General features: G+C 42.8%; 1 protein-coding gene across 5 annotated transcripts in view; it reads left to right on the top strand.

The window, feature by feature from the left end:
• SNX9 (sorting nexin 9) overlaps window positions 1-23,888 on the top strand; it is a 53,699-nt gene extending 29,811 nt beyond the window's left edge. For 4 of the 5 annotated variants that reach the window (XM_063308121.1, XM_063308137.1, XM_063308147.1 and 1 more), the window contains 14 exons: window positions 9,320-9,473; window positions 10,569-10,722; window positions 11,991-12,075; window positions 12,659-12,784; window positions 12,939-13,056; window positions 14,205-14,335; window positions 14,850-14,953; window positions 17,158-17,261; window positions 17,779-17,856; window positions 18,653-18,729; window positions 19,483-19,572; window positions 20,578-20,692; window positions 20,905-20,996; window positions 22,095-23,888. In XM_063308121.1, coding sequence (XP_063164191.1) covers window positions 9,320-9,473; window positions 10,569-10,722; window positions 11,991-12,075; window positions 12,659-12,784; window positions 12,939-13,056; window positions 14,205-14,335; window positions 14,850-14,953; window positions 17,158-17,261; window positions 17,779-17,856; window positions 18,653-18,729; window positions 19,483-19,572; window positions 20,578-20,692; window positions 20,905-20,996; window positions 22,095-22,142 — 1,476 coding nt within the window. In that variant the 3' untranslated portion in view covers window positions 22,143-23,888. The remainder of the gene's footprint in view (window positions 1-9,319; window positions 9,474-10,568; window positions 10,723-11,990; window positions 12,076-12,658; window positions 12,785-12,938; window positions 13,057-14,204; window positions 14,336-14,849; window positions 14,954-17,157; window positions 17,262-17,778; window positions 17,857-18,652; window positions 18,730-19,482; window positions 19,573-20,577; window positions 20,693-20,904; window positions 20,997-22,094) is intronic. The other variant, XM_063308129.1, reaches the window with a different exon arrangement.
• Window positions 23,889-26,674: the final 2,786 nt, after the last annotated feature.

Genomic DNA, 26,674 nt, shown 5'->3' with positions numbered 1-26,674 from the left:
GGAGGTATAGAATTGTCCTGTGCACTCTGGGTATTTAAACAGTAATGGTGAGATGAGGCTAGTGTGAATGTCTCTGTAATACAGGCACTGGAGAAGCAGATGCTCTGTTGTTTCTGTGTGTCCCGAGTCACGGGGCCATTGTCTCTCTGGGTAAGGAACCTTCCTGTATTGGCCTTCAAGGACAGCTGAGGGGAGGGTGTGACATTGTGCCAGAGTAAAGGCCCTCCGGTGTTCAGGTGCTTTGAGTTTAGTTAAGTATGCCATAGGGGAGGAAGAGTACCTGTTGGATTCACTGGCAATAATGGTTGGGGGCTATACTTAGTCATGTGTGCAGAAAGTTCATATAGTACTTGTAATTAGTGGGTGTTTAATGAGATAATGTGTCATGAGTGCCGTTGAGCTGAAGTCATCAGCGCAATGGCACACATGACAATAGCAAGGAAACAGGGGAAGGGGCTCAAGATAAGTAGCCATCAACTCACAACGACTAACGGCCAACAAACAATAACTAAACGGATCACGGAGCACACCCAAGCCATCAGCGCCAATACAACGGAGATCGCCCAGCTGACAGCAATCACCGGATGAATAGAAAACCCGATGATGGGCGATCCCGGAACGCCAGCGGGGCCTCACAACCCCTCACCCACCGGCAGGGCAACGTATTGGACAAAGGGGAGTGACGTGACCGTGAGTGAGGGGGCGCTGACCGGCGCGGGGTATTTAAACCCCGCACCGGCGCGCTCCTGTCACTCTCAGCTTTTTTCTTCCGACGCTGTAACTGCGCTGTGAATAAACCAGAGCCTGATCCATCGAACCAGTGTCTGAGCATTATTCAGAGGCAGGCAGCGCATGACATAAAGCTGAGAGTCATAAACTCAGCCTCGCCGAGCCCCACCGGACGACAACGAGCCGCGGGAGGAATAGACGGCGAGAAGACCAGCAAGATGAAGCCGGAGCGACGCGGGCAAGGAGGGCGAGCCGCACGGCAAGAGACAGAGGAGGACCGACCAAGGCCAGAGGCACCGCGGACTCCCGGAGCCATGGACGCCCACCCCACCCGACCCGAGCCTCAGCTCCAACCCCAAGGGGAGATGGCGACGGAGGCAACCCGACCGCGGGAGGGAGCAACATGCCTTCCGAAACCAGCGGAGGACCCCGCGCCCCACATCGCACCCCAGCAACGGGCGTGGAGCGACAGCCCAACGGCGGTCAACACGGAGGAGGACAATGGAGACACCCAGCAGACGGCGGAGGAAGCGGACCAGCGGCAGAGGGAGGATGAACCCCGCCGGCAACCCACCCCCGCCGACGCACCGACGGAACCGGCCCCAGCGGCGGCACGGGCCGTGGACGAGGAGGCACGAGCTGAACTCGCGGCCATGCGGGCCCAACTGACGGAACTCCGGACCATGCTCCAGTCGCTTATGCCCCCCGCGCCACCCAACGACGTCCCTGCACAGGCCCACACCCCGAGCGAAGCACCGAACCCCCACGGGCCAGCGGAGGGTCAGCAGACGGCCCAGGCGGACGACACCACAGGCCGGGAAGCGAGAGGCAGGGCCGCGCAAAACGCCCGGGCCCCAAAGGACTTCCCCATCTTCTTCGATGGGAACCCCACGAAACTCTCGTTCTTCGTAACGAACGCCAGGGAGTTCATGGGGAGGCACGGACCCTCCTACGACTCCGAAGCCGACAAGATCGCCGCCGTGGCGATCAAACTACAAGACAGGGCGGCGGACTGGTACGTCTAACTGTACGAGTCCAGCTCCCCCGCCCTCGCCACCTTCCCTGCCTTCATCAATGAGATGAAAAACTACTTCGAAGACCCCCTAGCCAAAGTAAGGGCAAAAAGCGCACTCCAAAGACTTAAACAGGGCACACGCACGGTCCCAGACTACGCCCTGGAGTTCAAAGCACTCGCGGGGAAGGTCAGCGACTGGTCCGAGACCACCCTGCTGGAAATGTTCAAAAGGGGGCTCAATCGCGACATTCTCCAATGGGCCCTCTACCGCGACGACCCAGAAACGCTACACGGGTGGATCCACCTCGCGGGGAAAGCCGAACACGCGCACCGCACCTTCCTCATGACAACCACGGAAGACACAAACTATGCCGGCAAAAAGGTACCCGCACCACACGTGGGGATGGCCGGTCCCATATACCCAAAAAAGAAATTCAATCGGGAGCCCTGCGGGAAGTGTGGCAAACTAGGGCACAAGACGGTGGATTGCTTCGCCAACCGACCGCCGACCAGTGCGCCTAAACCCACCCCGAAAATTAGCCCCAAACCACCCAACCTGGGGCCGCCCCCTCACCGCCGAATGACCGTGGCCACAGCGACACCAGAGGAAGGCTGGGACGCCTACTGGGGGGAAGAGGATAACGTAGACCCCGACCAGCCGGCGGGAAAAGCTCCCCGCCTGCCCTGAAACGCGTTGCGAGGCAGGCGGTGGGACAGCAGCACGGACCACCTCGACGGAACGACGAAAGCCCCGTAATAATGGCGGCAATCAAACTCTCTGCCGGCAACGGAGCCACCACGGCCGCGGCACTAGTGGACTCGGGGTGCTCAAAAAACCTCATCCACCCCGACCTAGTCGCCAAACTCGACCTCCGCTGCTTCCCCCTCCCCACGCCGTTGGCATTCCACCAGCTGGACGGCTCTACAGCGGGAGGGAAACCAGCCACGCTGCAAACCGAGCCGGTCACCCTGCAAATGGGCACTCACACCGAACGCACATCGTTCGTCGTCACTCACATCGGACGGCCCATTGCAGTCCTGGGGATGCCATGGCTCGCGACAAACAACCCGCGCATCAACTGGGAGACCCGCACCTTCACATTCGGCGACGGCGAGTATCGGGCACCAGTTCCAGCGGGCAGAACCAACCCCACTGTAGGACGAGCGGAGGCGACTACACAGGACAACGCCGCTACCACAGCAGACCTACCGGAACAATACGCCGACTTCTCCGAGGTCTTCGGAGAGGCGGAAGCTGACCAACTACCCCCCCAACGCAAGACGGATTGCCGGATCGACCTACTGCCCGACGTCCCCTTACCTAGACCAAAGATCTACTCGATGACCCCGAAGGAGATGGCAACCCTCCGGGAGTTCATCGATAAAAACCTAGACAGGGGATTCATAGAGCCAGCATGCTCACCGGTCGGAGCCCCCGTCTTATTCCGGGAGAAGAAAGACGGCACCCTACGGCTCTGCACCGACTACCGGGGCCTAAACGCGGCTTCCCTGTCCAACAAATACCCCTTACCCCTGGTGAAGGACATGCTCGCCCACCTGTCCACGGGCAAAGTCTTTTCCAAATTGGACCTTCGCGAGGCGTACTATCGCATCCGAATCAGGGAGGGGGACGAATGGAAGACTGCGTTCAACTGCCCCCTAGGCGCCTTCCAGTACAAAGTGCTGCCCTTCGGACTCGCGGGAGCCCCTGGGGTGTTCATGCAGCTCATCAGTGAGGTACTGCATGAACACCTGTTCAAAGGGGTCCTGGTCTACATCGACGACGTCCTTATTTACACAAAAACGCACGAGGAACATGTGACCCTAGTCAGGCAAGTCCTCGACAAGCTCAGAGGGGCGCAGCTTTATGCCAAGCCTACAAAGTGCGAGTTTCACAAAGCGCGCCTAGACTACCTGGGGTACCGAATCTCCGGGGACGGCATAGAAATGGACCCCGCAAAAGTCGAGGCGGTGCTAAACTGGGAGCGCCCCCGCAACAGATGCCAACTCCAGAGCTTCCTCGGATTCGCGAATTTTTACGGGTCATTCGCCCGGGGGTTCGCAGAGATAGCCCTCCCCCTAACGGACCTCCTCAAAACCAAAGGGGTGGGGGACACCCGACGCGCCAAGAACCCGGGCACAGTGTTCAATTGGACTCCCGCGTGCCAGACCGCATTCAACAAGCTGAAAGCGCTGTTCACCACGGAGCCAATCCTCGCGCACCCGGACCCAGAACGGCCGTTCGTGGTCCAAGCCGACGCCTCAGACTTCTCCCTGGGGGCCATCCTGCTCCAAAAGGACCCCACGGGACTCCTGAAACCATGCGCCTACCTGTCAAGGAAGTTCTCCGAGACAGAAAGGCGATGGCACGTCTGGGAGAAAGAAGCCTTCGCGGTAAAATCGGCGCTAGAGACATGGCGACACCTACTCGAGGGAGCCACCCAACCATTCGAGGTCTGGACCGACCACCGGAACCTCGAGGCCCTCCGGACGCCCAGACGCCTCAGCCCAAAACAGGTCCGATGGGCCCAATTCTTCAGCCGCTTTAATTTCCAGCTGAAGTTCATGCCGGGCAAAAAGAACCTCCTGGCCGACGCCCTCTCCCGACTGCCCCAAGACGAAGAGCCCGCCCCAGACACCATTGGGACGGTCCTATCCGCCTCGCAACTGGGGATGGCCGTGACCACCCGAAGCGGCGCTCGGAGGCAGCTCGACTCTACGGCGCAGCCGACGGCGGGACAACCTGCGACCAGAAGAAGCCAACCGCAACTACCAGGGGGAATGCGCACGGACCTCGCCGCCGCCCTCAAAACTGACCCCTGGTTCCTGGCAAACCCCGACAAGGTAACGATGGCACAGGACCTGGCATGGGGGGAAGGCAGAATCTATGTCCCGGACTCGCAATGCCAGGTGATCTTGCATAGGTCACACGACGCCAAACAAGCGGGACACTTTGGGTTCCTCAAGACCCTACATCTAACACGGCGTCAATTCTGGTGGCCCGCGCTCAGGCGAGACGTAAAAGCATACGTAGCGTCCTGCCCAACGTGCGCTAGGGCCAAACGGGCACCAGGCAAACCCGCGGGGCTATTACAACGGGTGGCAGAACCCTCCCGCCCATGGGAGGAAATCTCTATGGATTTTATAGTGGATCTCCCACCCAGCCAGAAGAAAACGGCCATTTGGGTGGTGAAGGACTACTTCTCAAAGCAGGCCCACTTCATCCCCTGCACGTCGGTCCCATCCGCACAACAGCTAGCCAAACTCTTCCTCATCCACGTGTACAGGCTACACGGATGTCCCGCACGTGTGGTGACCGACAGAGGCACACAGTTCACCTCCAAATTCTGGCGGGCCTTCCTAAAGCTGACGGGGACCCAACAGGCCCTATCTACGGCCTGGCACCCCCAGACGGACGGAGCCACAGAGGTTCTTAATGCCACCTTAGAGCAATTCATACGCTCATACACTAACTATCACCAAGACGACTGGGCTGAACTGCTCCCGTTCGCCAAAGTCGCATACAACAACGCCGTCCACACGAGCACGGGGAAAACTCCGTTCGAAGTAGTCTCGGGACGCGACTTCGTTCCCATACCGGAGCTACCTCAACCCCCGGAATCCCAGGTGGACGCTAGCGACTGGGGACGGAAAATCACGGAATCATGGCCAATAATCACGGCGGCGCTGAAGGATGCACAGGCAGCCTACAAAGAGCAGGCCGACAAGCACCGGCGCCAACAACCGACGTTCCAAGCGGGGGATATGGCCTACCTATCCACCAAGTTCCTAAAGTCACCCCAACCCTCGAAAAAACTGGGGCCTAAGTACATCGGGCCGTTCCGAGTCACCCAAATAGTGAACCCGGTAGCAATACGCTTGGACCTGCCACACAACCTACGGAGACTCCACCCGGTGTTCCACACCAGCCTCCTGAAACCAGCAACCACCTCTCGATGGCACCCAAGCACGCCACAGCCCTCACCGGTGATGATCGACGGGCAACACCACTTCGAGATAAGGGACATACTCGACTCCCGCAAGCAACGAGGAACTCTACACTATCTGGTCAGGTGGAAACACTTCCCCCACCCGGAATGGGTGGCGGCGCACAACGTTAACGCGCCTGACCTGACCAGAGCATTTCACCGGGCATACCCCGACAAGCCACAACCAAGGTCAGCAAGCTGTCCCCTGCAAACCCCCCCCCCGCAGGCCCCCCCGCCTCCCGTGCCCCAAGGGAAAGGGCCCCCCCAAGCCCGCGACTTGGGTGGACCTCCCCCCCCGGGACTCACTCCCCCCGCCCCGGGCCCACGAGGCGGTGACAAGCGTTCGCCAGCACCCTCCCCCCGCCCCCCGGCCGCGGGGGAGTGGCAAGCAAGTCAACAGGGCAACCTGGGGGCAACGCCCAGGAGCTATAACAAAGGCGACGCACTTTAAATAAAAAAAAAAAGAAGGGCCCTACCTGGAGCTGATAAGCACCCGACCAGCCACGCCTCTCTCCTCGCCGAACTGAGCCAAACAAACAGGGTGTGGCTGGAGCATGCGCACGCCAGGACGTGACCCGGGCATGCGCACTATGGACACACCCTGGGAAGGCACGTGGTAGAGGGAGGAGCAAAGGGAGGGGCGACAACTACTCCGGCGGGAATTTCGGAAAAAAAAAAAAAAATGCCGTTTGACAGCTCCACCGAAAAAAAAAAAAAAAAAAAACGAGAAAACCGGGGGGGAGCACTATTCGGACAGGGGGCAGTATGTCATGAGTGCCGTTGAGCTGAAGTCATCAGCGCAATGGCACACATGACAATAGCAAGGAAACAGGGGAAGGGGCTCAAGATAAGTAGCCATCAACTCACAACGACTAACGGCCAACAAACAATAACTAAACGGATCACGGAGCACACCCAAGCCATCAGCGCCAATACAACGGAGATCGCCCAGCTGACAGCAATCACCGGATGAATAGAAAACCCGATGATGGGCGATCCCGGAACGCCAGCGGGGCCTCACAACCCCTCACCCACCGGCAGGGCAACGTATTGGACAAAGGGGGGTGACGTGACCGTGAGTGAGGGGGCGCTGACCGGCGCGGGGTATTTAAACCCCGCACCGGCGCGCTCCTGTCACTCTCAGCTTTTTTCTTCCGACGCTGTAACTGCACTGTGAATAAACCAGAGCCTGATCCATCGAACCAGTGTCTGAGCATTATTCAGAGGCAGGCAGCGCATGACATAATGTTGGATCTGTATGTGAAACTTGACAGGTTTATGGCTGCAGTGGCTTATTGTATCTCCTAAAAGTATGTATAAGATACTTTTCAGGTTTCTAAGCAAAAAGGAAATATTTTGTATTTCAAATTTATGGTATAAAGAGTCCCCCTGTTGGGGGAGATGGGCAGTGATACAAATTATCCCATCCATCCCGGGTGAAGTAAGTGATGCCGTGACCACCCTTTCTGAGTGTCTGGGGGCTGTGTGGGCCTGGATGGGGAACAACAGGCTTCGACTGAACCCTAGTAAGATGGAGTGGCTGTGGATTAACGGCACCTCGCATGCCAGGAACTTGTCATCTTTAGTGCTGGATGGGGTTGCACTGCCCCAGACAAACCCGGTGCATAACTTGGGGGGTCCTCTTGGACTCACGACTCCTGCTCAAAGAGCAGGTGGCAGTCGTGGCCAGGAGGGCCTTTGCGCAACTTCGTGTTGTGCGCCAGTTACACCCTTTCCTGGACCAAGAGGCCCTCCAAACGGTCACTCATGCCCTGGTCATCTCCTATATAGACTACTGCAATGCGCTCTACATGGGGCTGCCCTTGAAGAATATCCGGAAGCTACAGCTGGTCCAGAATGCGGCTGTGCAGACGATCTTGGGTGCCCCAAGATTTGCACACGTAATACCTCTGTTGCGTGAGCTCCACTGGGTCCCAGTTTGCTTCTGGGCCCAATTCAAGGTGTTGGTCATCATTTTTAAAGCCCTACATGGCATGGGACCACGATATCTGAGGGACTGTCTCATCCCTATTACATCAACCCGTCCCATCCGGTCATGCAGGGAGGGCATGTTATGGACCCCATCTATGAAAGAATTCCATCTAGCGCAGTCTCAGAAGCATGCCTTCTCTGCTGTAGCTCCTGCCCTTTGGAACATCCTTCCCCCAGAGGTGAGACAAGCCCCCTCGCTCCTGGACTTTCGCAAAAGATTAAAGACCTGGTTTTGCCTGCAGGCTTGGAATGGGAGGGGGAATAATTACACCTGGGGATGGCTAGTGCCATAAAGTGATTCTGAGGGGCCTATTACATTCAAGGACTGATTAAGATCTTTTTGCTATGTAGATTTTATTATATTTGTATTTTTACTGTATTTTGTATTGTAATGGTTTTGAATTTTAATCCTGTTTTATCGTAAGCCGCCCAGAGTCCTCCCCGTAGGGGAGAGATGGGTGGTGAATAAATTTATAAAATAAATAAATAAATATTAAACTTGTATGCCACCTGACTTTCAATGACCCTGGGCAGCTCACAACAATCAAAGAAATTACAATAAAATCAATAAAAGTTAAAGATAAAAGATGGCAAGTGTAACAGACCAGACAGAATGAAGCAAGGGGTTCACTCTCTCTGGCCAAAGGCCTGGAAGAAGAGCCAGGTCTTCACGGCTCTTCTGAACAATAGCAGAGTGGGCACCATCCGGATCTGGTCTTGGAATTGTGACAACTGTTTGCAACTGCAGATATTTGAGTTTATTAAGCCAAATCATGTGTCACTTGCTTGCCAATGCATTGCAATGCTTTTGCCCTTTTCTATTGTGATTGAATCAGGAAACATCTAATCATAAACTCCTGTTTCTTCTGAACTGAGAAGTTGTCGTTGTCAAGTTTGGAATAAATCAGGATCTTAGACCATGATTTCAAATTTAATTAGGAAACTCTGGTTAATTAAGCATTTTCTGATTTAACTACAGTACATCTGTTTTGAAGAGGAGAATAAAGATATTCTGTATACAATCAAAATGCTTGTGTATGTTTTAGCTCAGTAAGCCGAGATACAGTTTTCCATATCTGTCACCTTTCTTTTCCTTTTTAATAAGGAAAATTCTAATTTTAGTTGTATTTACAGTATAATGTTTTAAAAATATTGAACTGAAAACTTTTATTGCTTGCAGTTGGCTGCATCTTATTTTAAGGTTGAGAGAAATGTAATAAACACCTTAATTGGGCAATTATATTTTCAGTTTTTTTAATATATAATTTATACTAGAAAATAAAACTGCATGATATAATAAATTATGTACATTTCTGTTATTACTAGAAATGTGCTTTTCCCAAACAAACACCTGATTGAAATGCTAAGAGGAAGCAAAATTTCCAGATTTATTATTCATTCTCATGTGTGTTTTTGTTGTTTTCTCCTAGAATATATGTTATAATTTTGACTGTTCTCTGAAAAAATGCAATTAAAAAAAAGATTTATCTTCTAGTTTTTAGAATTGATTCCAAATACTTGAATTTTTACTTTTTATCTATCATATTTCCTAGACTAATAGACACTTTATCTCCTCTGTCCCCCATTAACATAGGTTACCAGTAATGCAAATGATCCCTGGTCAAGCTGGGACAATGCAACGACTGCTGATGCCTGGTCAACAAAACCCGAAGCTAGGCAGAAAAACAGTGTATCAAACAATTGGGAGACAGCAGCATTTGGTCATCCTCAAGCTTATCAAGGTCCAGGTCAGTAGAGAGTATCTGTAGTTAATAAGGATTTTTAGGAACGGTGGTTGGATTCCACACTTAACTTTTGATGGAATTGTATGATTAGGAATTTTCTAAGGCTTTGAAAGAACTGGGGGCAGAATATTTATTTGGTAATCTTTCATCTTGTTATATCCTGTATAGGGTTATTACTGTATCTTGAAGTCGGTGACTGGCATATGGGCACGTCAGGGAAGATTAAACTATGTGGGAAAACCAAAAACCTTTGGCATGAAAGCCAGCTGGGTGACTTTGGGCTAGTCTTTCTCTCTCAGCCCAACTCACCTCACAGGGTTGCTGTTGTGGGGAAAAGAGGAGGAGGAAGGAGTATTAGGTATGTTTGCCACCTTGAGTTATTTATAAAAATAAAGGTGGGACAAAAAAATCTAAAAAAAAAGAATCTTAGGTTTACGTTTCAACATATTTGTTTTACTGAAAAGTATTGCTCCATCTGATTAAATGCTGAATCATATTTGGGATGGGCCACACTTGTTCCCCTCACCCTCAAAACTATTGAGTGCAATCTTTGGTATGTTTCTAAACTCTTTTAAAACTAGAGTAAGCACACTCAGACAGCAGATTTTTAATACCCATTTCATTAAATTACAAAATACTGAGATGATTTATTTATGATTTACTGAAGTCTCAGGTAGCTGGCTCAGCCTTCCATCCTTCTGAGGTCGGTAAAATGAGCACCCAGCTTGCTGGGGAAGGTGACGAGTGGGGAAGGTGACAAGTGGAGAAGGCAATGGCAAACCACCCCACTATAGTCTGCCAAGAAAACGTCATGAAAGCGGCGTCCCCCCAAAGGGTCAGACATGACTCGGTGCTTGCACAGGGGACCTTTCACCTTTCACACTGAGATGTTAGAAGCTTACCTGTTTGTTTGACAGTTGGGCAGTCCCTTCAGCTTTCAGCAATGTGCCATTGTGCTTCAAAATGCTTTTTAGACATCTGAACAGCTCCACATGACGTAGGGGAAACTAAATTGGAAAGTCCAAGTTAATTATGTACGCTCTTTGTAATAATTAGCACTCTAAACTGCTCACACCGTTGGTGTCCTTTGCTCTCCAGCAGCTGCTGATGATGATGATTGGGATGAAGACTGGGATGAACCTAAATCAGCAGCTACACCCTATCTTGGTTATAAAGAGGCAGAGCCCTCTGATCCAGCAGGGCTTCAGCGTGGGAACAGCCGTGGCACTGCTATGAAATTGCCATTGAACAAGTAGGATTCATAGCATGGAGTTCTAATCAGAATAGAAATTAAAAAGAAATGTGTGAATTAATCTCTTAATAGTTTCTATGCTGTAGTCACAATCTGTAGCTTGTGTATCCTATAAATCTTAAAAGGAAAAAGTACTTGTATTCTTCAGTTGAAAGGCCTAGCTAAGTACTGTAGCAGCATCTAGCAGATCTTGGCTGTTTGCAAAAAACTAATCAGGGCTAGACTTAATTAGTATTTGGATAGGAAAGCATCGTGAAATTCTTGGGCTGTAGATTAGACTAGAATTTTTTTTAAAAAAAGGCACTGGCAAGTCAATTCTGTATTGTAACAGGAGTCAAATTCAACTCAAAGAAGAATTTATCTTAGCTGAAGGAGATAGAAAAATGAGAACTATTCTTTGAAATCCATAAACAAGTTTTTATTCTCAAATAAAAATGTAGATGAAGTGGGAGGGATCCCTCTTTTATGTAGAAACTTACTGTGCCCCTTGGGTGAAACTGAACAACTATTCAGATGGAACTCTGACTCACTGATTGTACCAGTTGCTGTTCTTCTCATTTTCTGATGGTAACAACATTGCAGTTAATTTTTTTAACAGGATAAGTCTAGTCTCCATTTAGTGAAGTATATCACTAGTTGAGTATAGCTGCTCTAAGGCTTGAATATTTATCAACTTACATTCTGCCTGAATTACTGGAGTAACCTTGGGAGGCTTTATATCCTGACTGTCAATAGCTTTCTCTATGCAGTTACCAAACACTGCACTGAGAACTGCTTTTTCATTACTGGAAATGAATATTCAATGCAGATGTGTGGCCAGATGTGTGTGTGGACTGATTAGAAAGTGAGATGAAAGTCCTGCTATAGACAAGTTTTTTTCATGCATTGGGAGTGGAGGTGGGATTCAGGACTGGAGCATAGTCTGATCTGCATGAGAATATAGCTGGTTTCCCAATTGACAGAAGAGAATTTAAGAGCCTAGTGGATGGTATTTTGGTGGCAGTTGGTACTAACTGCTGCTATCCACTGTTTGTTCTAATTGGCAGGATTCAACCAATCAGAGCTGGCTTAATTGTGTATGTAGAGATAGACACTTCAGATGCAGTTGTTAATTACTTTGAGACTGGATCATTTTTGGCTCAAGTATTTTAATAATAGGGCCATTTATCATATTGGAAAGCCAAGTGCCTGTAAATCATGGCTGGCATTTCTGAATACAGCAGAAACCCTCTGAAAGGAGACTTGAGTCATTTTATCTCTCTGATTAGATTTCCTGGATTTGCAAAACCTGGAGTGGAACAGTACCTGCTGGCAAAGCAGCTAGTGAAATCCAAAGAGAAAATTCCTATAATTGTAAGTTAATACCCATCTACCTAAATTTTTAGCCATTGCATGAACCATTAATTTAAATACTTTAAAAATATGCACCACACTTAACCAAAGCAGGTACTAATAATTAGGATAGTGTACAGGGACTATGAAACCTCAGTTCTATATTTCTGAAAATATGGAAGCCTATAATTCACTAATTCAATATTGAACATGGACCTAAGTTCTTCATTAGCATCCTAAAGCATAACTGAGGTCCCTTAACTTTTTATGGATTTTTTTCTCTTGAAATAAACTTCCATGCTGTCCAGTTGAAAGTATGTTGCATACAGTACTTTGACTACTTTGAGTTCTAAGTAATGAATTAGGAAATACTTATTACATGTTGCATTGCCAACCTGCTCCAAATCAATATCCACTGCTGTAGTAGACCTAGTAGTACATCCTAAGTTACAGAAAATTTATTGGATTTTTATATTTACAAGAGCTAATTGCTTCTAGGTGGCATTAGTAGATCTTAATAGGTGTGGGTGTGGGTGGGTGTATATAAAAGGTATGATACTGTATGGCATTCTTAGAATTGATATACAACTTTGTTATCCTGTAGATTGGAGATTATGGTCCAATGTGGGTTTATCCTACTTCTACATTTGACTGTGTTGTGGCTGATCCAAAAAAAGGTTCTAAAATGTATGGCTTGAAGAGCTACATCGAATATCAGCTGACGTGTACAGTAAGTGCGTACCAGGACTGTTTTATCATGGGCTATGTCAGTGCTCCATTTTTTAAAAAAAAATCAAGAAATTTAATAATATTGATGATATAACCCTTGAAATAATTACAGCTTTACAGAATTCATATAGTAGAGGTTTTTGTCTGTTTTACAGAATACCAATCGATCGGTCAACCACAGATATAAACACTTTGACTGGTTATATGAGCGTCTCTTAATTAAGTTTGGATCAGCCATTCCAATTCCATCTCTTCCAGATAAACAGGTTACAGGTAATTTATCAAAATTATATGTTTGGGTAATTGTGTAATTTATTTTTCAGAAATAGAGAAACACACAGTGACTAAATTTAATGAGAGAGCTTTCAAGTTATATCACATTAAAATCCAGAAAAATAGCAGAGGAATAAAAATTAATAGAATAGTGTGTATAATTGCTGATAAAACTATCACTATATTTGTTTTGCTCAGTTTTATATTTCCTGAAAATATGCAGTTTAATATTTTGTTTTTTACAGCATTCTGACAACTTCAGGAGTCTGTCTTTTCATGGAATTTTTAATGTGCTGGATTATTAATGGCATTGCCAAATAATGTTATAACTTGGTCCACTGTTACAAAAAAACAAGGAAAGGAAATTAAGTCTGTAATTACAAAACCATTGCATTATTGGAATCATAAAAACCTTTTTATGATGGTATGAGAAGGGTTACAATTTTTGCTCTGATTTGCTGTCATTTTCCCCAGCTGTCTTTCCGTGCCTTGTCAGCCATAATCTTTTAAACAGATATATCTAAGACAGCCAATAACAGAGCCAGTGCTGTAGCTCTGTGTACTGTTCAAAATGTGTCCATGCTCAGTTTTCTTTTCACATATATATTTCCTTAATGCCAAGAAAACTGAAAACGGAGAAGTGTATTTAAGTTTCCCTTAGCATTGTCTAAAGGTATCCTCTGTCACCTCCTTGGTGATCTGATCCTCCAGTTGCATTCCTAAAGGAGGAGGTTTATTTTCAGAAATAGAGTATTGGAGAAATGCAACATTTCTGAAGGGAAATCAAAAGGGAGGGGGTGATGAGACAGCAAAACAGCTCAAAGGCTGGATGGGCCAATTCTGTGGCCCATATTTGCCTACAGTTCGCATAAATCGTATTTTTTACCACATCAACACTCTTAAGGGAAAACTAAATATTCTATGTCAGCAGTCTTTTGCCTTAAGCTGAAAATACTTGCCATAATAAATTGAAGTATTATATGAAATATATGAAATGAGTATTTTCAGATTGAGGAAAAAAAGAGTTAGACATTAGGTGGACTCATGTAATATGCATATTTTCTCAGGCTAGTCAAGATATTCAGTGATTGATCTCAAAAAATACTATCTAAACATGGGTGCTAGTAGCAGTCTCTTTTTGGCTGCAGGACGTTTTGAAGAAGAATTCATCAAAATGCGGATGGAGAGATTACAAGCTTGGATGACCAGGATGTGTCGTCACCCAGTTATTTCAGAAAGTGATGTTTTTCAGCAATTCCTTAGTTTCCGTGATGAAAAGGTAACATGTATGCTTAAAGTTCTTTGACACGGATTGGTGGGCTAATCTTAATAGAAAAAAATGCCTTGTAATAGGGGGTATTTCTTGTCCAGTATGTTTGCCATGAACACTAATGCCTTCTAAGTAGATTGTAGTTTAGGACAGTAGTAAAATAGTGAAGACTGACAGCACAAGTCAAGTCACAATCCACAGACTTAGATGTATCTGCAGATGTCAGTCCTCTCCACTTTGAAATAGCTACCTCTTAAGCTTCATTAAAACACCTTCTGTAGCTCTTTCGTATATGATAGGTTGTATGGCCCTCTGGATCATGGCTTTAGGCATGCTTGGTCTGCATATCAGCTGTGAAAGAACCAGAAGAGCTATCCCAACTTTCTGCCCTAATCAAGACCATGGAAATGTGTTCAGGATGTCAATGCTGGAATATGCATCCCTCATACAATCATTCTCCTCTTTTGGGGGAGATGGGCCGTAGCTAAATTTGAATAATAAATAAATAAATTCTTATCTTTAGGAATGGAAAACAGGTAAAAGGAAGGCAGAAAAAGATGAGATTGTTGGTGTCATGGTATTTTCTACTATGGAACCAGAGGCTCCTGATTTGGATATGATAGAAATGTAAGTTGCTGGATTCTCCATTGCTATTAAAATAGAACAAAAATGCTGTCACCTGATGAAAATGTACCAACGTAAAACAAGTGTATCCTTAGTCTTGTTAAAATAAATATTTTCACTGTAGCCAAAACCTTTTGCTATTCCTTGTGAGGCTCATTTAAACAGGCTTGTATCCGAGCAAGCTAATCCTTGCAAGGGTTAACACGTGTCATATTACTGATCTGTATTATTTTCCATATTTGAGAGCAGTTTTCTTGGGCTATTGCCAAAGGCATAAGTAGAGCTCTATGGGCCCTAAAGCACTTCCTTCAGGTGGGGCCCCCAGTCGTGAAAGAGCTCAGGCCCCAGTCGGCAGCAGTGAAGCACAGATGTGAGAAAACGAAAAGGAGAATCACATTTGTTTTTTCCCTGCAGCAACAGCAGGCCTGAGACCTGTGAGGGTCTCCCCACTCCCTCAGTCCCTCAAAGTATTAACTCTCCTCCTGCTTGACTTCTGAAAAGGAGACTCCCTCCCCTCTCCCTTGGCTGCCTTTCTTTCTTAGGTATGAATATCTAGTCTGTGGAAAAACAGACAATTGCCTAAGGCAATTGTTGTCACATTTGGCCTTAATCATAATTAAGGATTACAACAGCCAATCATAGTGAAGAGATTCATAGTGCTTTTGGTTTACGTGCTTCCTATTGCTAGCCTCCTTTATTGTGAAATCTCTCTGCCTTTATCCATAATTAAATATTTTCTAGCATCAATATTAAGAATGGATAATGCTGACTGAATTACATTATGTAGAATTTTCATCTTGAACCAGTAAGCCTGGGGTGTGGATGTTGTACGCAGCCATAAAGCAGGCAAAGTAAATTTTCATGAAAAAATGGAGGGGTAGTGAAGAGAGCATGCATTCTTCTCACTCATTCCTGAATTTTTCTCCATGCTGAATAATGGCAGCATTGTGGCTACACTGGGCCAAATATGTTAAAGAATGTTCTTTCTGAGCATGTTTTTCTCCAATAAGAATTGTAAACTATTTTTGGTGATTTTGAATGGATTCTTAATGCCAGTAAACAAACGTTATTTATATACTGTATAACAGCTTGATAGTATACAAATTAAAATTTCTTTAAGTATTCGTTACACATTATAAGTAAAACTTGTATGTACAGATGTACTATTTGTCTTTTATATTTTTTATTTTATTTATTTTTATCCTGCCTTTATTATTTTTATAAATAACTCAAGGCGGTGAACATACCTAATACTCCCTCCTCCTCCTAGTTTCCCCACAACAACAACCCTGTGAGGTGAGTTGGGCTGAGAGAGAGGGACTGGCCCAAGGTCACCCAGCTGGCTTTCAGGCCTAAGGTGGGACTAGAACTCTGTCTCCTGGTTTTTAACCCGTTGCCTTAACCACTAGACCAAACTGGCTCTCTTAATTATATGAATCAGACATTGAAGAAAACTTGAATGTTATAGCCTGTTGTTTTAGCCTATTGAGATTCTTGCTGTGGCTGAAAAACTAGTTAAATCTTTTTGGGATTGCTATCATCAGCATTAAATGATTTGTCCTATATGTTTTGTGTTCTTTTCTCTCCCGGTTGTTCTTCATGGTCTCTGGGCCATCTGCATAGACATTTCTAGTACCAATGTAGACTTTTCAGACAGTAAGCTTCCTACCCAGAGTTCCTAGATACTGTTCCTGCCTTTTGTTTCAGTTTCCTTTTGACTGCCACAGTAGTGACACGGTGAAGACTTTTCTCTGCAGTAGTACTAAGCTAAGAAAGACTCTTTTGGTTCTACTCATGTGTCATTTTTTTCCTCTTCATACTGGAGATATTGAACTAGTCATGGTGATATATTCCAAACAGTTTGAGCTGGAGGTCTGTGGTTAAGCAAACTATTTGGAGGGGTATTATTTTGGGGGTAAGTTGCCACTCCCAGGAAGCCACCCCCTTAATAAGGGCGATATGGTTGACAGTTGCCCACCTTGTCAGTGTTTCACAAAATAGGCTGAGCATAAATCTTCGTTCACACTGAATGATACTTTTGTGGGAAAAAGACGAGCCTTTTTCTTTGTTAATACACCCAGAATTTAAACCTTTTTTCAATGGACAATTACTTGTGAAAAGGAGTGAGAGTGTAAGTATATGGCCTGCAAGGCAACAGAGAAATTACAATTCTCCACTGGGCCTGATTCAGTTCTTTTGTTATATAGTGAGCAGAAGTGTGATGCAGTTGGCAGGTTCACTAAAGCCATGGATGATGGAGTTAAGGAGTTGCTAACAGTAGGCCATGAACACTGGAAACGTTGTACAGGACGTAAGTTTTGAATATGTACTTGCTTTAATGAAATGTGTAATTTGGTTTTTCTTTTAAAAACCCTAGGGCTACCAGTGCAATATTCATACATCAAATATAATGGACTTTACAAAACATATTCACAGAAGTGTTTGCCGAATTAACCTTTAAAAACTCTGGCTTTAGCAAGCTTTTGGAGAAAAACTTATATTGTTGTTTATTTGTTGAAACTACTATATGTTATCTGGCATTTAAAGAACACTGTTAGAATATACCTTGATCTACATTATATTTTTATGTCTCAAGTAATACTGCTAGCCCAAGCTTAAGCATTAATAGACTGGTACCAAGAGAGACAGAGGAAGTGCAACAAGATACGGGAGATGAAATAATAAGGCGGGACGGGAGAATGCAGCCACTCTTGGGAAGAGAATTTGTCTTTGTCCCACTAGGATATTGAGAAAGTATCTTGTATCCAGTTATTTATTGACAGTGTTTACCTTTATTCAAATACATTGTGGATGTGATTTTCTTTCAGCATTACCCAAGGAATATCAGAAAATAGGAAAAGCTTTACAGGGTTTGGCACTGGTTTTCAGTACTAGTGGTTATCAAGGTACTTTTCAGTTACATTTTATATTTTATTTTTTCAAAACAACATTGACCTATTTCCATTTTGAGCCTCACAAAAAATAGTTTGTGTCATATTTTTGTAATTAAATTACCATGATTCTATCTGTAGGAATCGGATATCAGGTTTAGAAATTTGTTTTAAGCAAATGAATGCTAGCAGTATATTCTATTTCAATAATCTAGATACTGCAGTTTATGTTGTGATTTCTACTTGATCACAACAAATGCTATAATAATCAGTATACAAAAAGTGAATCAGATCACATCAAAACAGGTAATTCAGTAATTTCCACATTTTTGGATTTTGGTGCCAATAAACCTGCCCAATAATAAAGGACTGTGAGACTTGTAGTCCAAAATACTTAAGAGGCCACCAGGTTGCTTATTCCTGAATTATGTATGCTATAAGAAATGTGACTGTTTTATCTCTATATTTAATGTGTCCAATAGAAAAAATGAAAGCTACATTCTAATGTCAGCTTAATTTTGTTAAGCTCACAATTATAATTATAGAAATTATTGAAGACAAATATTTTTCCTCACTGCCTGCTTATTCTACATCTTGACATTTCAAGCAACTTCTACATAGAAGTTTCTGTTAAATATTGACATAAGTTAATGAGCATTTATTCACACACCTTTGAGTGTGGTAATAGATAATTATCTACAAACAAGTACATCCTAAATCCTACTTTAAAAATTAACTATTGTTACTCAGGATAACAGTTGTAGGCTGCACTAAAAAAAAACCTGCTGAAATACATCATTGCTGTTTTTAGGAGAGTCTGACCTCAATGAAGCAATAACTGAAGCAGGAAAAACGTATGAAGAAATAGCCAGTCTTGTGGCAGAGCAGGTATATTCTGTATTATTACAATGGAAAAACTATCTGTGTCTACATAGGGCTTTTTGTTTCTCTGTGAGTGTGTGCATGCCTTCAAGCCAGTTGTGCCTGGGCTAGTCTCTTCAGTTTTTTTGGCAAGATTTCAGAGGTGGTTTGCCCTTGCCTCCTTCCTAGGGCTGAGAGAGAGGCCCAAGGTCACCCAGCTGGCTTTGTGCCTAAGGCAGGACTAGAGCTCATGGTCTCCCGGTTTCTAGCCCAATGCCTTAACTCTGCACCAAACTCGCTGCTACATAGGTTAGAGTTACATAACTGGTTTACCATTGTCTTTTCTGTTGTTTTTTTTTACTTCATTGATTAGCTCACTTTTTTCTAGTGATATAACATACAAATACTAACCAGGTTAGCAAAACCGATTTAAAATATAACATGGAAATATTTTAGCTGAGACAAACTTCATTATTTTTTTTATAAATAATCATTTATGTGGTACCTTCCAGATACAGTAGACTTAAATTCCTATAAGTAAGAAGGGTCAAACATCTGGAGAGAACATATTTGAGAAAGATTGCGAATTCTTTTTAAAGGAATGCTATAATATGGAACTCTGTGATACTTTACACAAGTATCTATTTACATTTTGCATCTGAGTTGTCCCTTTGAGTGGTCACTATTTTAAAAGTATTTTTTATCTACATTCTGTCATTTTTACTTTAACTGTGGCATGGTATTATAGAATTAATTACTAGATATTCCTTTCTTTGTTAGCCAAAGAAGGATCTTCATTTTCTGATGGAAACCAATCATGAATACAAAGGATTTCTTGGTTGCTTTCCAGATATCATAGGTGCTCATAAGGTAAGAGACTACGCAATATGGGTTTTCTAAGACTGAAAGAAACCATTCAGTTCAAAATCAGTTTATCAGAAGTATTTTTATTAATGCTTCCTTGTACTGATATTTTTAATGTCATCACTACTGAAAATGGTATTTTTTTCCTTCATTTCTTTTAAAAGAAATGGAAACTGGCTGCATTAAACCCATTTATAAAAGAAAAAATCTCGGTCAAATATTAATGCAGAGTGCATTCATATTACAGGGAAGGCTGCTTTGGTTAATTTTTATAAAATGTAATACAATTTTAAATGCACCAGAATGCCCTAGAATGACCATAGTTTTCTTTCTTAGGATGGGTTCACATATTTCAGAATTATAAAAAGTAACAAAATCATTTATGACTTAATATTATGTATAAAATAAATAATGAAATAAACACCTTGTGTTTATATCTGACAAGCCTGTTAACTAGGAATTAAGTAAAAGGCATGCAGGGTGTAGTTCTCACAGTGAGAAATGAGAGAACTAATTGATTATTACAGCAAACAACCTATATTCAGCAGCTGTATTTCAAAGCACATTCCAACTTCTCTAAGAATAACAGTGGAATTTGGGAAGGCTTAGCTTCCTCTTTTCTGGAAAGAAACATTGTCTGTTCATATCCAAGAAATTGATCTCATTTTAGTTATTTGCTAAGAAAGAACCAGGGCAGTTGATATAAAACATAGCTGGATATGATGAGATAGGTTGGATGGATGATAGATGGTACATACTGTGTATCATACACATACACACACACACACACAGTATGTAGTTAGTACAATATGTTACTGCAGTTTTGTTTATCCTTTATGGCTGCCTGAACCTCTCACAATACTTCAGTGTCATTAGTGGCCATGCTTAATACCAGGTTTTGGCAGTTTGAATTAACTGTTATGTTTTTAAACTACTTGGGGACTGAATTATATTACTGTAGCATTTGAAATGTTTTTTCAGTGATGGCTCATGGGATATTTTTCTTAACAGGGAGCAATAGAAAAAGTGAAGGAAAGTGATAAACTGATTGCTACCAGCAAAATTACCCCCCAAGATAAACAAAACATGCTGACACGTGCAAGCACTATGTCTTACGCGTTGCAAGGTAAAGTTTCAGCCCAGCTAGCAGCATTACAGCAATATTTTCTGTGGTTCTTGGAGCCTGAACAATTAAAAATAAAACACAATGTAGACCATGACCAAAAAAGGATTACTCGCCCCTGCACTGCAATATCTTTTGACTAAATGCCTAATAATGAATAAAATTCAGTGTTTTCTCTGTCAGAATATAATATGTAATCTGGCTTTCATTTACAGCGGAGATGAATCACTTTCACAGTAATCGAATTTATGATTACAATACTGTGATGCGCTTGTACCTGGAACAGCAGGCACAATTCTATGAAACGGTAAGCTGCAGTTTGTGCAGTGCTCTTTTTATGTCTGTACTTGTTCTTCTAAACAGAGTGAAGGCTTTGTGCTCAGATTTTATTTCACATGCTTGAAATCTTTAAATAGAAAGTAAACAGATATTTATGATTTTATCCATTGTTTCATAAATCACTTGTAGTGAAAATGTTTATTTTAAAAATGTAAGTTTGTAAAATAATTATTTCCCCTTTATTCTCTTAGAAAGTGTTACTTGGCACTGCTAATCCTTCCTGTACTGCACATTTTGCATGAGATTTTGCAGCTGGCACTTTCTTTTTGACTAGGATGCACATTGAATTGAACTTGGCAACTCATTAGCAATTCTTTCATTCCTTTCAGAGAAAGAGGAATGGTTAAGATGTGTGCAGTTATTCTACTTAATTCTCTGTAATTTCACCTCCCCCTCTGCCACAGTTACCTTGGAAAATGAACATGCTAATTTTATGTTCATCTAATATTCCCACACTTCCTCCTGAACCTCAAACCAATGGGGCAGAGGAAATGTAGCTTAAATTGCATCTGTCCAGATGCTACTACCCATCTTAGATGAATATATATTTATTCATATATATTTCTTTATATGAATATATAAATATATATTTATAAATTAATGTAAATGAACCTGAATAATATTGGTGGCTGGAGATTAATATTTCCATGTATTCATTGTTACCAATCAGCTTTTTAAATGACCTGTTTGGAATGAATTGCCATTTTAGCCACAGATCTGTTATCTCCTCCTTCATCTTTGAAATAAATTAGACAAATTTGTTTGTAAGCTGCTTTTGAAGAACATACATAATTTGAAATTTACCCATGTTTAATTTTTTTTGTGGAATATCACACATGTCATGGAAGTTAGCATCACAGTCATTAAGTGTGCTAGAATATGCTTCTGAATAATCAAATTCTTAGAATTGTTGTTTGAACCTACCTACTTCTCACATGTCTTTTTCATACCAGAGGAACAAATTGCTTAAAATTCTTTCTCCCATAATCTTTAAAAGCAGATTGATGATGGGGGAATTTTGAGAGCATTACAGGGTCCCACTCCTTACCCTCTCTGTGTGTTTCAGATTGCACAGAAGCTGAGGCAGGCTCTCAGTCGCTTTCCTGTGATGTAGCTAAAGGCAGATGAAGAGCAACAACTCCAAAGTGCTTTTTTGATTTTTGGTGGGGGAAGTGCAAATAAAAGAAGTGGAAGACTTTGCCATCCAAAAAGCCTTTTTTTTTTAAAGATAATTTTTAAAAATGAACCTAAAAAAGAAGAAAAAAAACTTCAAATGTTTACTTTGTTAGCCTTAATGCCTTGGATATTTATGATTATTTTTTACCCTAAATGTTCTCCTTTCCTACTGTTATTGAAATGAAACTGGAAAGTGCTGTGTTTGATGAGGCTTTAAATTGCCAAATGGTTTGTTGCCAGATACTTAAAAAGGACACATTGTCCTAAACCAGGGGTGGGGAAACAAAAGGCCATCCGGATGTTTTTTAACTACTCTGCCCATGTTAGGTGGAAGAGCATCCTAAACTCTTCAAAAGCATAATGTGATCATATCTTAAAAGGATAAGAAAGCCAGTGTAGGATCTATAGATGCGTAATTGTTAAACTGCTTTCTAGCATTCAGAAAAGTTCTATGGAGAGGAAAGATTCATCCCATTTCTGCTATAGCCATAACATCCATTTTCTGTAATATGTATGTTTATGTGGATTACTCCTTCTTAAGGGCTGTTCTTGTACCTCAGATGCCTTGTATTATTTTCCTTCCTGGGCATATACAGTAGATACAGGCATTCTGAACATCTGGAAAATACTGTTCTATCCAGTGGTCTAAGCCACACCCACTTCTTAACAATACTCAATGTTATGCATTAGGTTATTTTTTCCTTTCATATCCCTAAATGTGCAGTATATTTAGTGGCTCAACCAACATGATAGGAAATTTTCTAAGCTCATTGCTGCATGTTGGGTCCTCCTGTAATAACATGGTGTGATCTTAGTGTTTCAATGAGGAAAATTAAGTCATTTTTCAGATTTAAAATACAAATTAGGATTATCAGAACAACAGCTACTTAAGAATGGATCTCTGCTTGCAATGTTAGGTTCAGAATCAATTTATATATGGATTATGGGTCACACAGTCCCAAACCGTATAGAAAACTGATTGAATAGACATATTCATAAACAAGCCATCGAACTAACTGCAACTATTTAATTTTTGATTGAGAAGTAAACAACTTTGCTTTTTCCATCAAACAAGTGATAACATGCATTCTGAAAGTTTAATTGTCTTATATGGTATTGTCATTTATTCTGTGAGATCAATAAAGAATTTGGGTCTGTCAAGTTAATATGCCCATCAAACCAAACCAAATTGGAATGTAATCTTGGCTCAAATGCTGCTCTTTGTTTTGTTTTCAGTGATTTTTTTCCACACACTTGTTTTATCTTTAATTTAGTTGCCTTTTAAAATTCTATAAAGTGTTATATAGCCACTGAAATAAATGTACAAATTGTAAAGAATGTCTATAAATGTTTTACACAAAATGTAATAAGATCTCATCTTGCATACAGAAGCAATTTATAAGTTAACTACAAAGCATATAGTAAATCTAAGGCACTTTTTTCACAGCACCATTTTTTCAGCATTTGTATCAATCTTTGTAACTGGTTCTCTGGTGATTACTTTTTATGAAATTGGGTTAATCCTGATGATAGAGGTTGTAGATTTAGCATCTTTTAACAGGCAAACTGGGAACAGAGGAGCAGAAAAAATTGTTTCAGTGTGGAAACTATTTGGAATTGGCAGGTCTGTAAACTTTCTCGCAAATGAAGTCTTGAAATTGATAATAAATATTTATACATATAAGATGCTTTGCTTTTTTCCTTGTGGATAATTTACAACTCAATATAAAATCTAATGCCTGCAAAAACAGTGTTTTGCCTATACTCAGAATTGGTTCATTTTTCATCATGAGGAATGTTCTTTCCAGAAAAATATGTAGTAATGGTATGGTATGCTATATTTTTTGGAAGTAACTAGCAAAGAGTGTCGAGGATTTAAGATTTTCCCTTCAAAATAAAAAGTTAAATATAACTGATTTACACTTACACATCAGTTATAATAAATAAGATCAATGCCTGCTATATGTTAAATATGATATTTCATTATAGAAGTTGTATAGACTCTGGGAGGTGGGGAAAATGGAACTGAAAATTTGCCCAAAATAACTCATGTAGTGGCATATCAGTCACAGTAGGTATATTTCCCTTTTTTTCTTTTGGAATTTGACTTAGAACAGTAATTTTTCATTTCTTAAGTTCCTCCAGTTTCTCCATCAGAGAACCCGAGGTCCACCAAAATTGAAACAAAATGTTCTTTTCCCAAGGCAGAAAATTAGGTTTATTGCATTCTCTTGCAATATATACTACATAAAAATTATAGTAATGCCATACTATTGACAGTTTTTACTGCTGTTGCATCTACCCGTCCCTGCAGGCTGGCAAGAGAGGCATGCTGCGGGTCCCATCTGCAAAAGAGTTCCATCTGACGGGACCCAGGAGGCAAGCCTTTTCTGCCGTGGCACCTGCCCTCTGGAACATCATTCTTTCTGAGGTGAGGTTAGCCCCAACCCTTATGGCCTTCCATAAAGCTCTCAAAACATGGGTTTTTCAGCAAGCCTGGGGATCCCCTGGTAATAGGGAGCCTGCCCACTGGTTATACTGTATGTAAACACCTTCCTCATGGTCTTGTTTTATCCATGTTTGTTGCTTTAATGGGTTTGCAAAATGTTTTAATTCTTGGTTTTATTGTACGGCACCCAGAGTCACTTCAGGTGAGATTGGCAGCCATATAAATCTGACAAAGAAATAGAAATAAAATAATTTCATCCCCAGAAAATGCGGGATAATAAAAATTTGTATTTATTAGCGAGACGCCTGTAGTTACATTTTACTGACTAGCACCTCTGTCAAAAGAAAATCTCTGTGCAGTCCTAACAACTACCAAAATGCTGACTACACCCTCTACTTATGTCCTGCCAGCCACTTGCAAGTCCTTACCACTGCCCAATACTGTACTCAGCTTTCTTCAGTACACACCAAGACAAGGTTGTGGGGCAGAGCATCTCCCAGCAGCAAAGCCCAACTCTTGTTCCTCATGTGGTATCCATGACTCACAAGCCAGCCTGTCTCCGTGCACTTTGAGAAAGACTACTTAACTCAGTGTTTCTCAACCTTGGCAGCTTGAAGATGTGTGGACTTCAATTCCCAGAATTCCCTAGCCAGCCATGCTGACTGGGGAATTCTGGGAGTTGAAGTCCACACATCTTCATGCTGCCAAGGTTGAGAAACACTGACTTAATCTGTTTTCCCCTCTCTCCCCCATGCATACAGTATATTTGGAAAAGCCAGTTTCATGTCTGTCCCCTCCTTCCCCAGATTGTTCTGAATATTACCATGGTACCAGAGGTATACATAGTAGTTGTTGTAAAAGACAAAAAATTGCTATACTGTGCCTCTACACAGAACACACTGGCTTATGTTCTGATTGTAATGAGTTATTAATTCAAACTGGTGGTCTGAATATGTCTGAATCACCTGCCTAATGCTCACTCTTAAACTTGTAAACATGAGGATCTATGCTATTTAAGAATTTCAGAAAAGGGAGCATTTCCCTACCACCAGAATGAGTCACATTTTATAAGCTTTCTTTTGAAAAAGTTAAAGGGGGTTCCTACCACATTACAGAAACTGCCTACCTGATAAAGTGTGTGTCTTAAGGTCAGAAACAGTCTTACTGTGTTCAAAACAAAGATTTCTTTTAATTCAGCTGGAATATTGAAAGTGTCTTTGCTCTTTATACTGTCATATGACTACTCATACTGAATTTGAAGTTAAGTTTAAACTTTATTATATAAGATACTTACACAGGCTGCCTAAACATTTAAAAAAATTCTCAAGGCAACTCAAAATAAGTTACTGTGTTTTAACCTCCAGTTAGTTTTTGGGACATACAGTACCTTTCAGAATAACAAAAGCTTATCATAGGCCTGAGGCTGACAACGTTTTTTGGTCAGGGGATGTAATTCCTTGTTTTTGGTCTCCAAGGCTACTGAGGGTGCAACAGTGACAAGATGATGTTGCTGAAAGGATTGGGGTAAAAACTTCTAGTCTGTTTTTCCACTGTAGGTAAAATTGAAATGTAAAGTAGTTTTTTTTAATTGTTTGTGGGGGCCCATACAGGTTGTAGGTCACTTATAATTTTGTTTTGTGTGTAATTTCCTCGTCCTATGACAAATGTAGATAAAATATTACAAATATCAGATTGACATCAAATATATGTATTGGTAAGTCTATAATTTTCTAAGTTGTAACATGGCTGTGAAAGCTGGACATCAGAAAGGCTGAAGAAAAATGTACGTCTTTGGATTGTGGCATTGGAGAAAATTGATGAAAACGCCTTGGGCCGTGAGAAGAACCAATCACTCAAGGCTAGAGGAAGTGAAAACAGACTGCTCATTGGAAGCACTAAGAGTGAAATTTCCTGAAAGGGGAAGCTCAGATACAAATGAGTTAATCAAAACTAAACCGCAGATCTTGACAGGAGACAGAAACCAGCAAAGCGCTCAGGACAAGAAGCTTTCCCTGCCTCTC

This window comes from Candoia aspera, chromosome 1, assembly GCF_035149785.1.
Source record: "Candoia aspera isolate rCanAsp1 chromosome 1, rCanAsp1.hap2, whole genome shotgun sequence".
Lineage (NCBI taxonomy): Eukaryota > Metazoa > Chordata > Lepidosauria > Squamata > Boidae > Candoia > Candoia aspera.
This window is presented reverse-complemented; position numbering and strand designations above follow the sequence as displayed.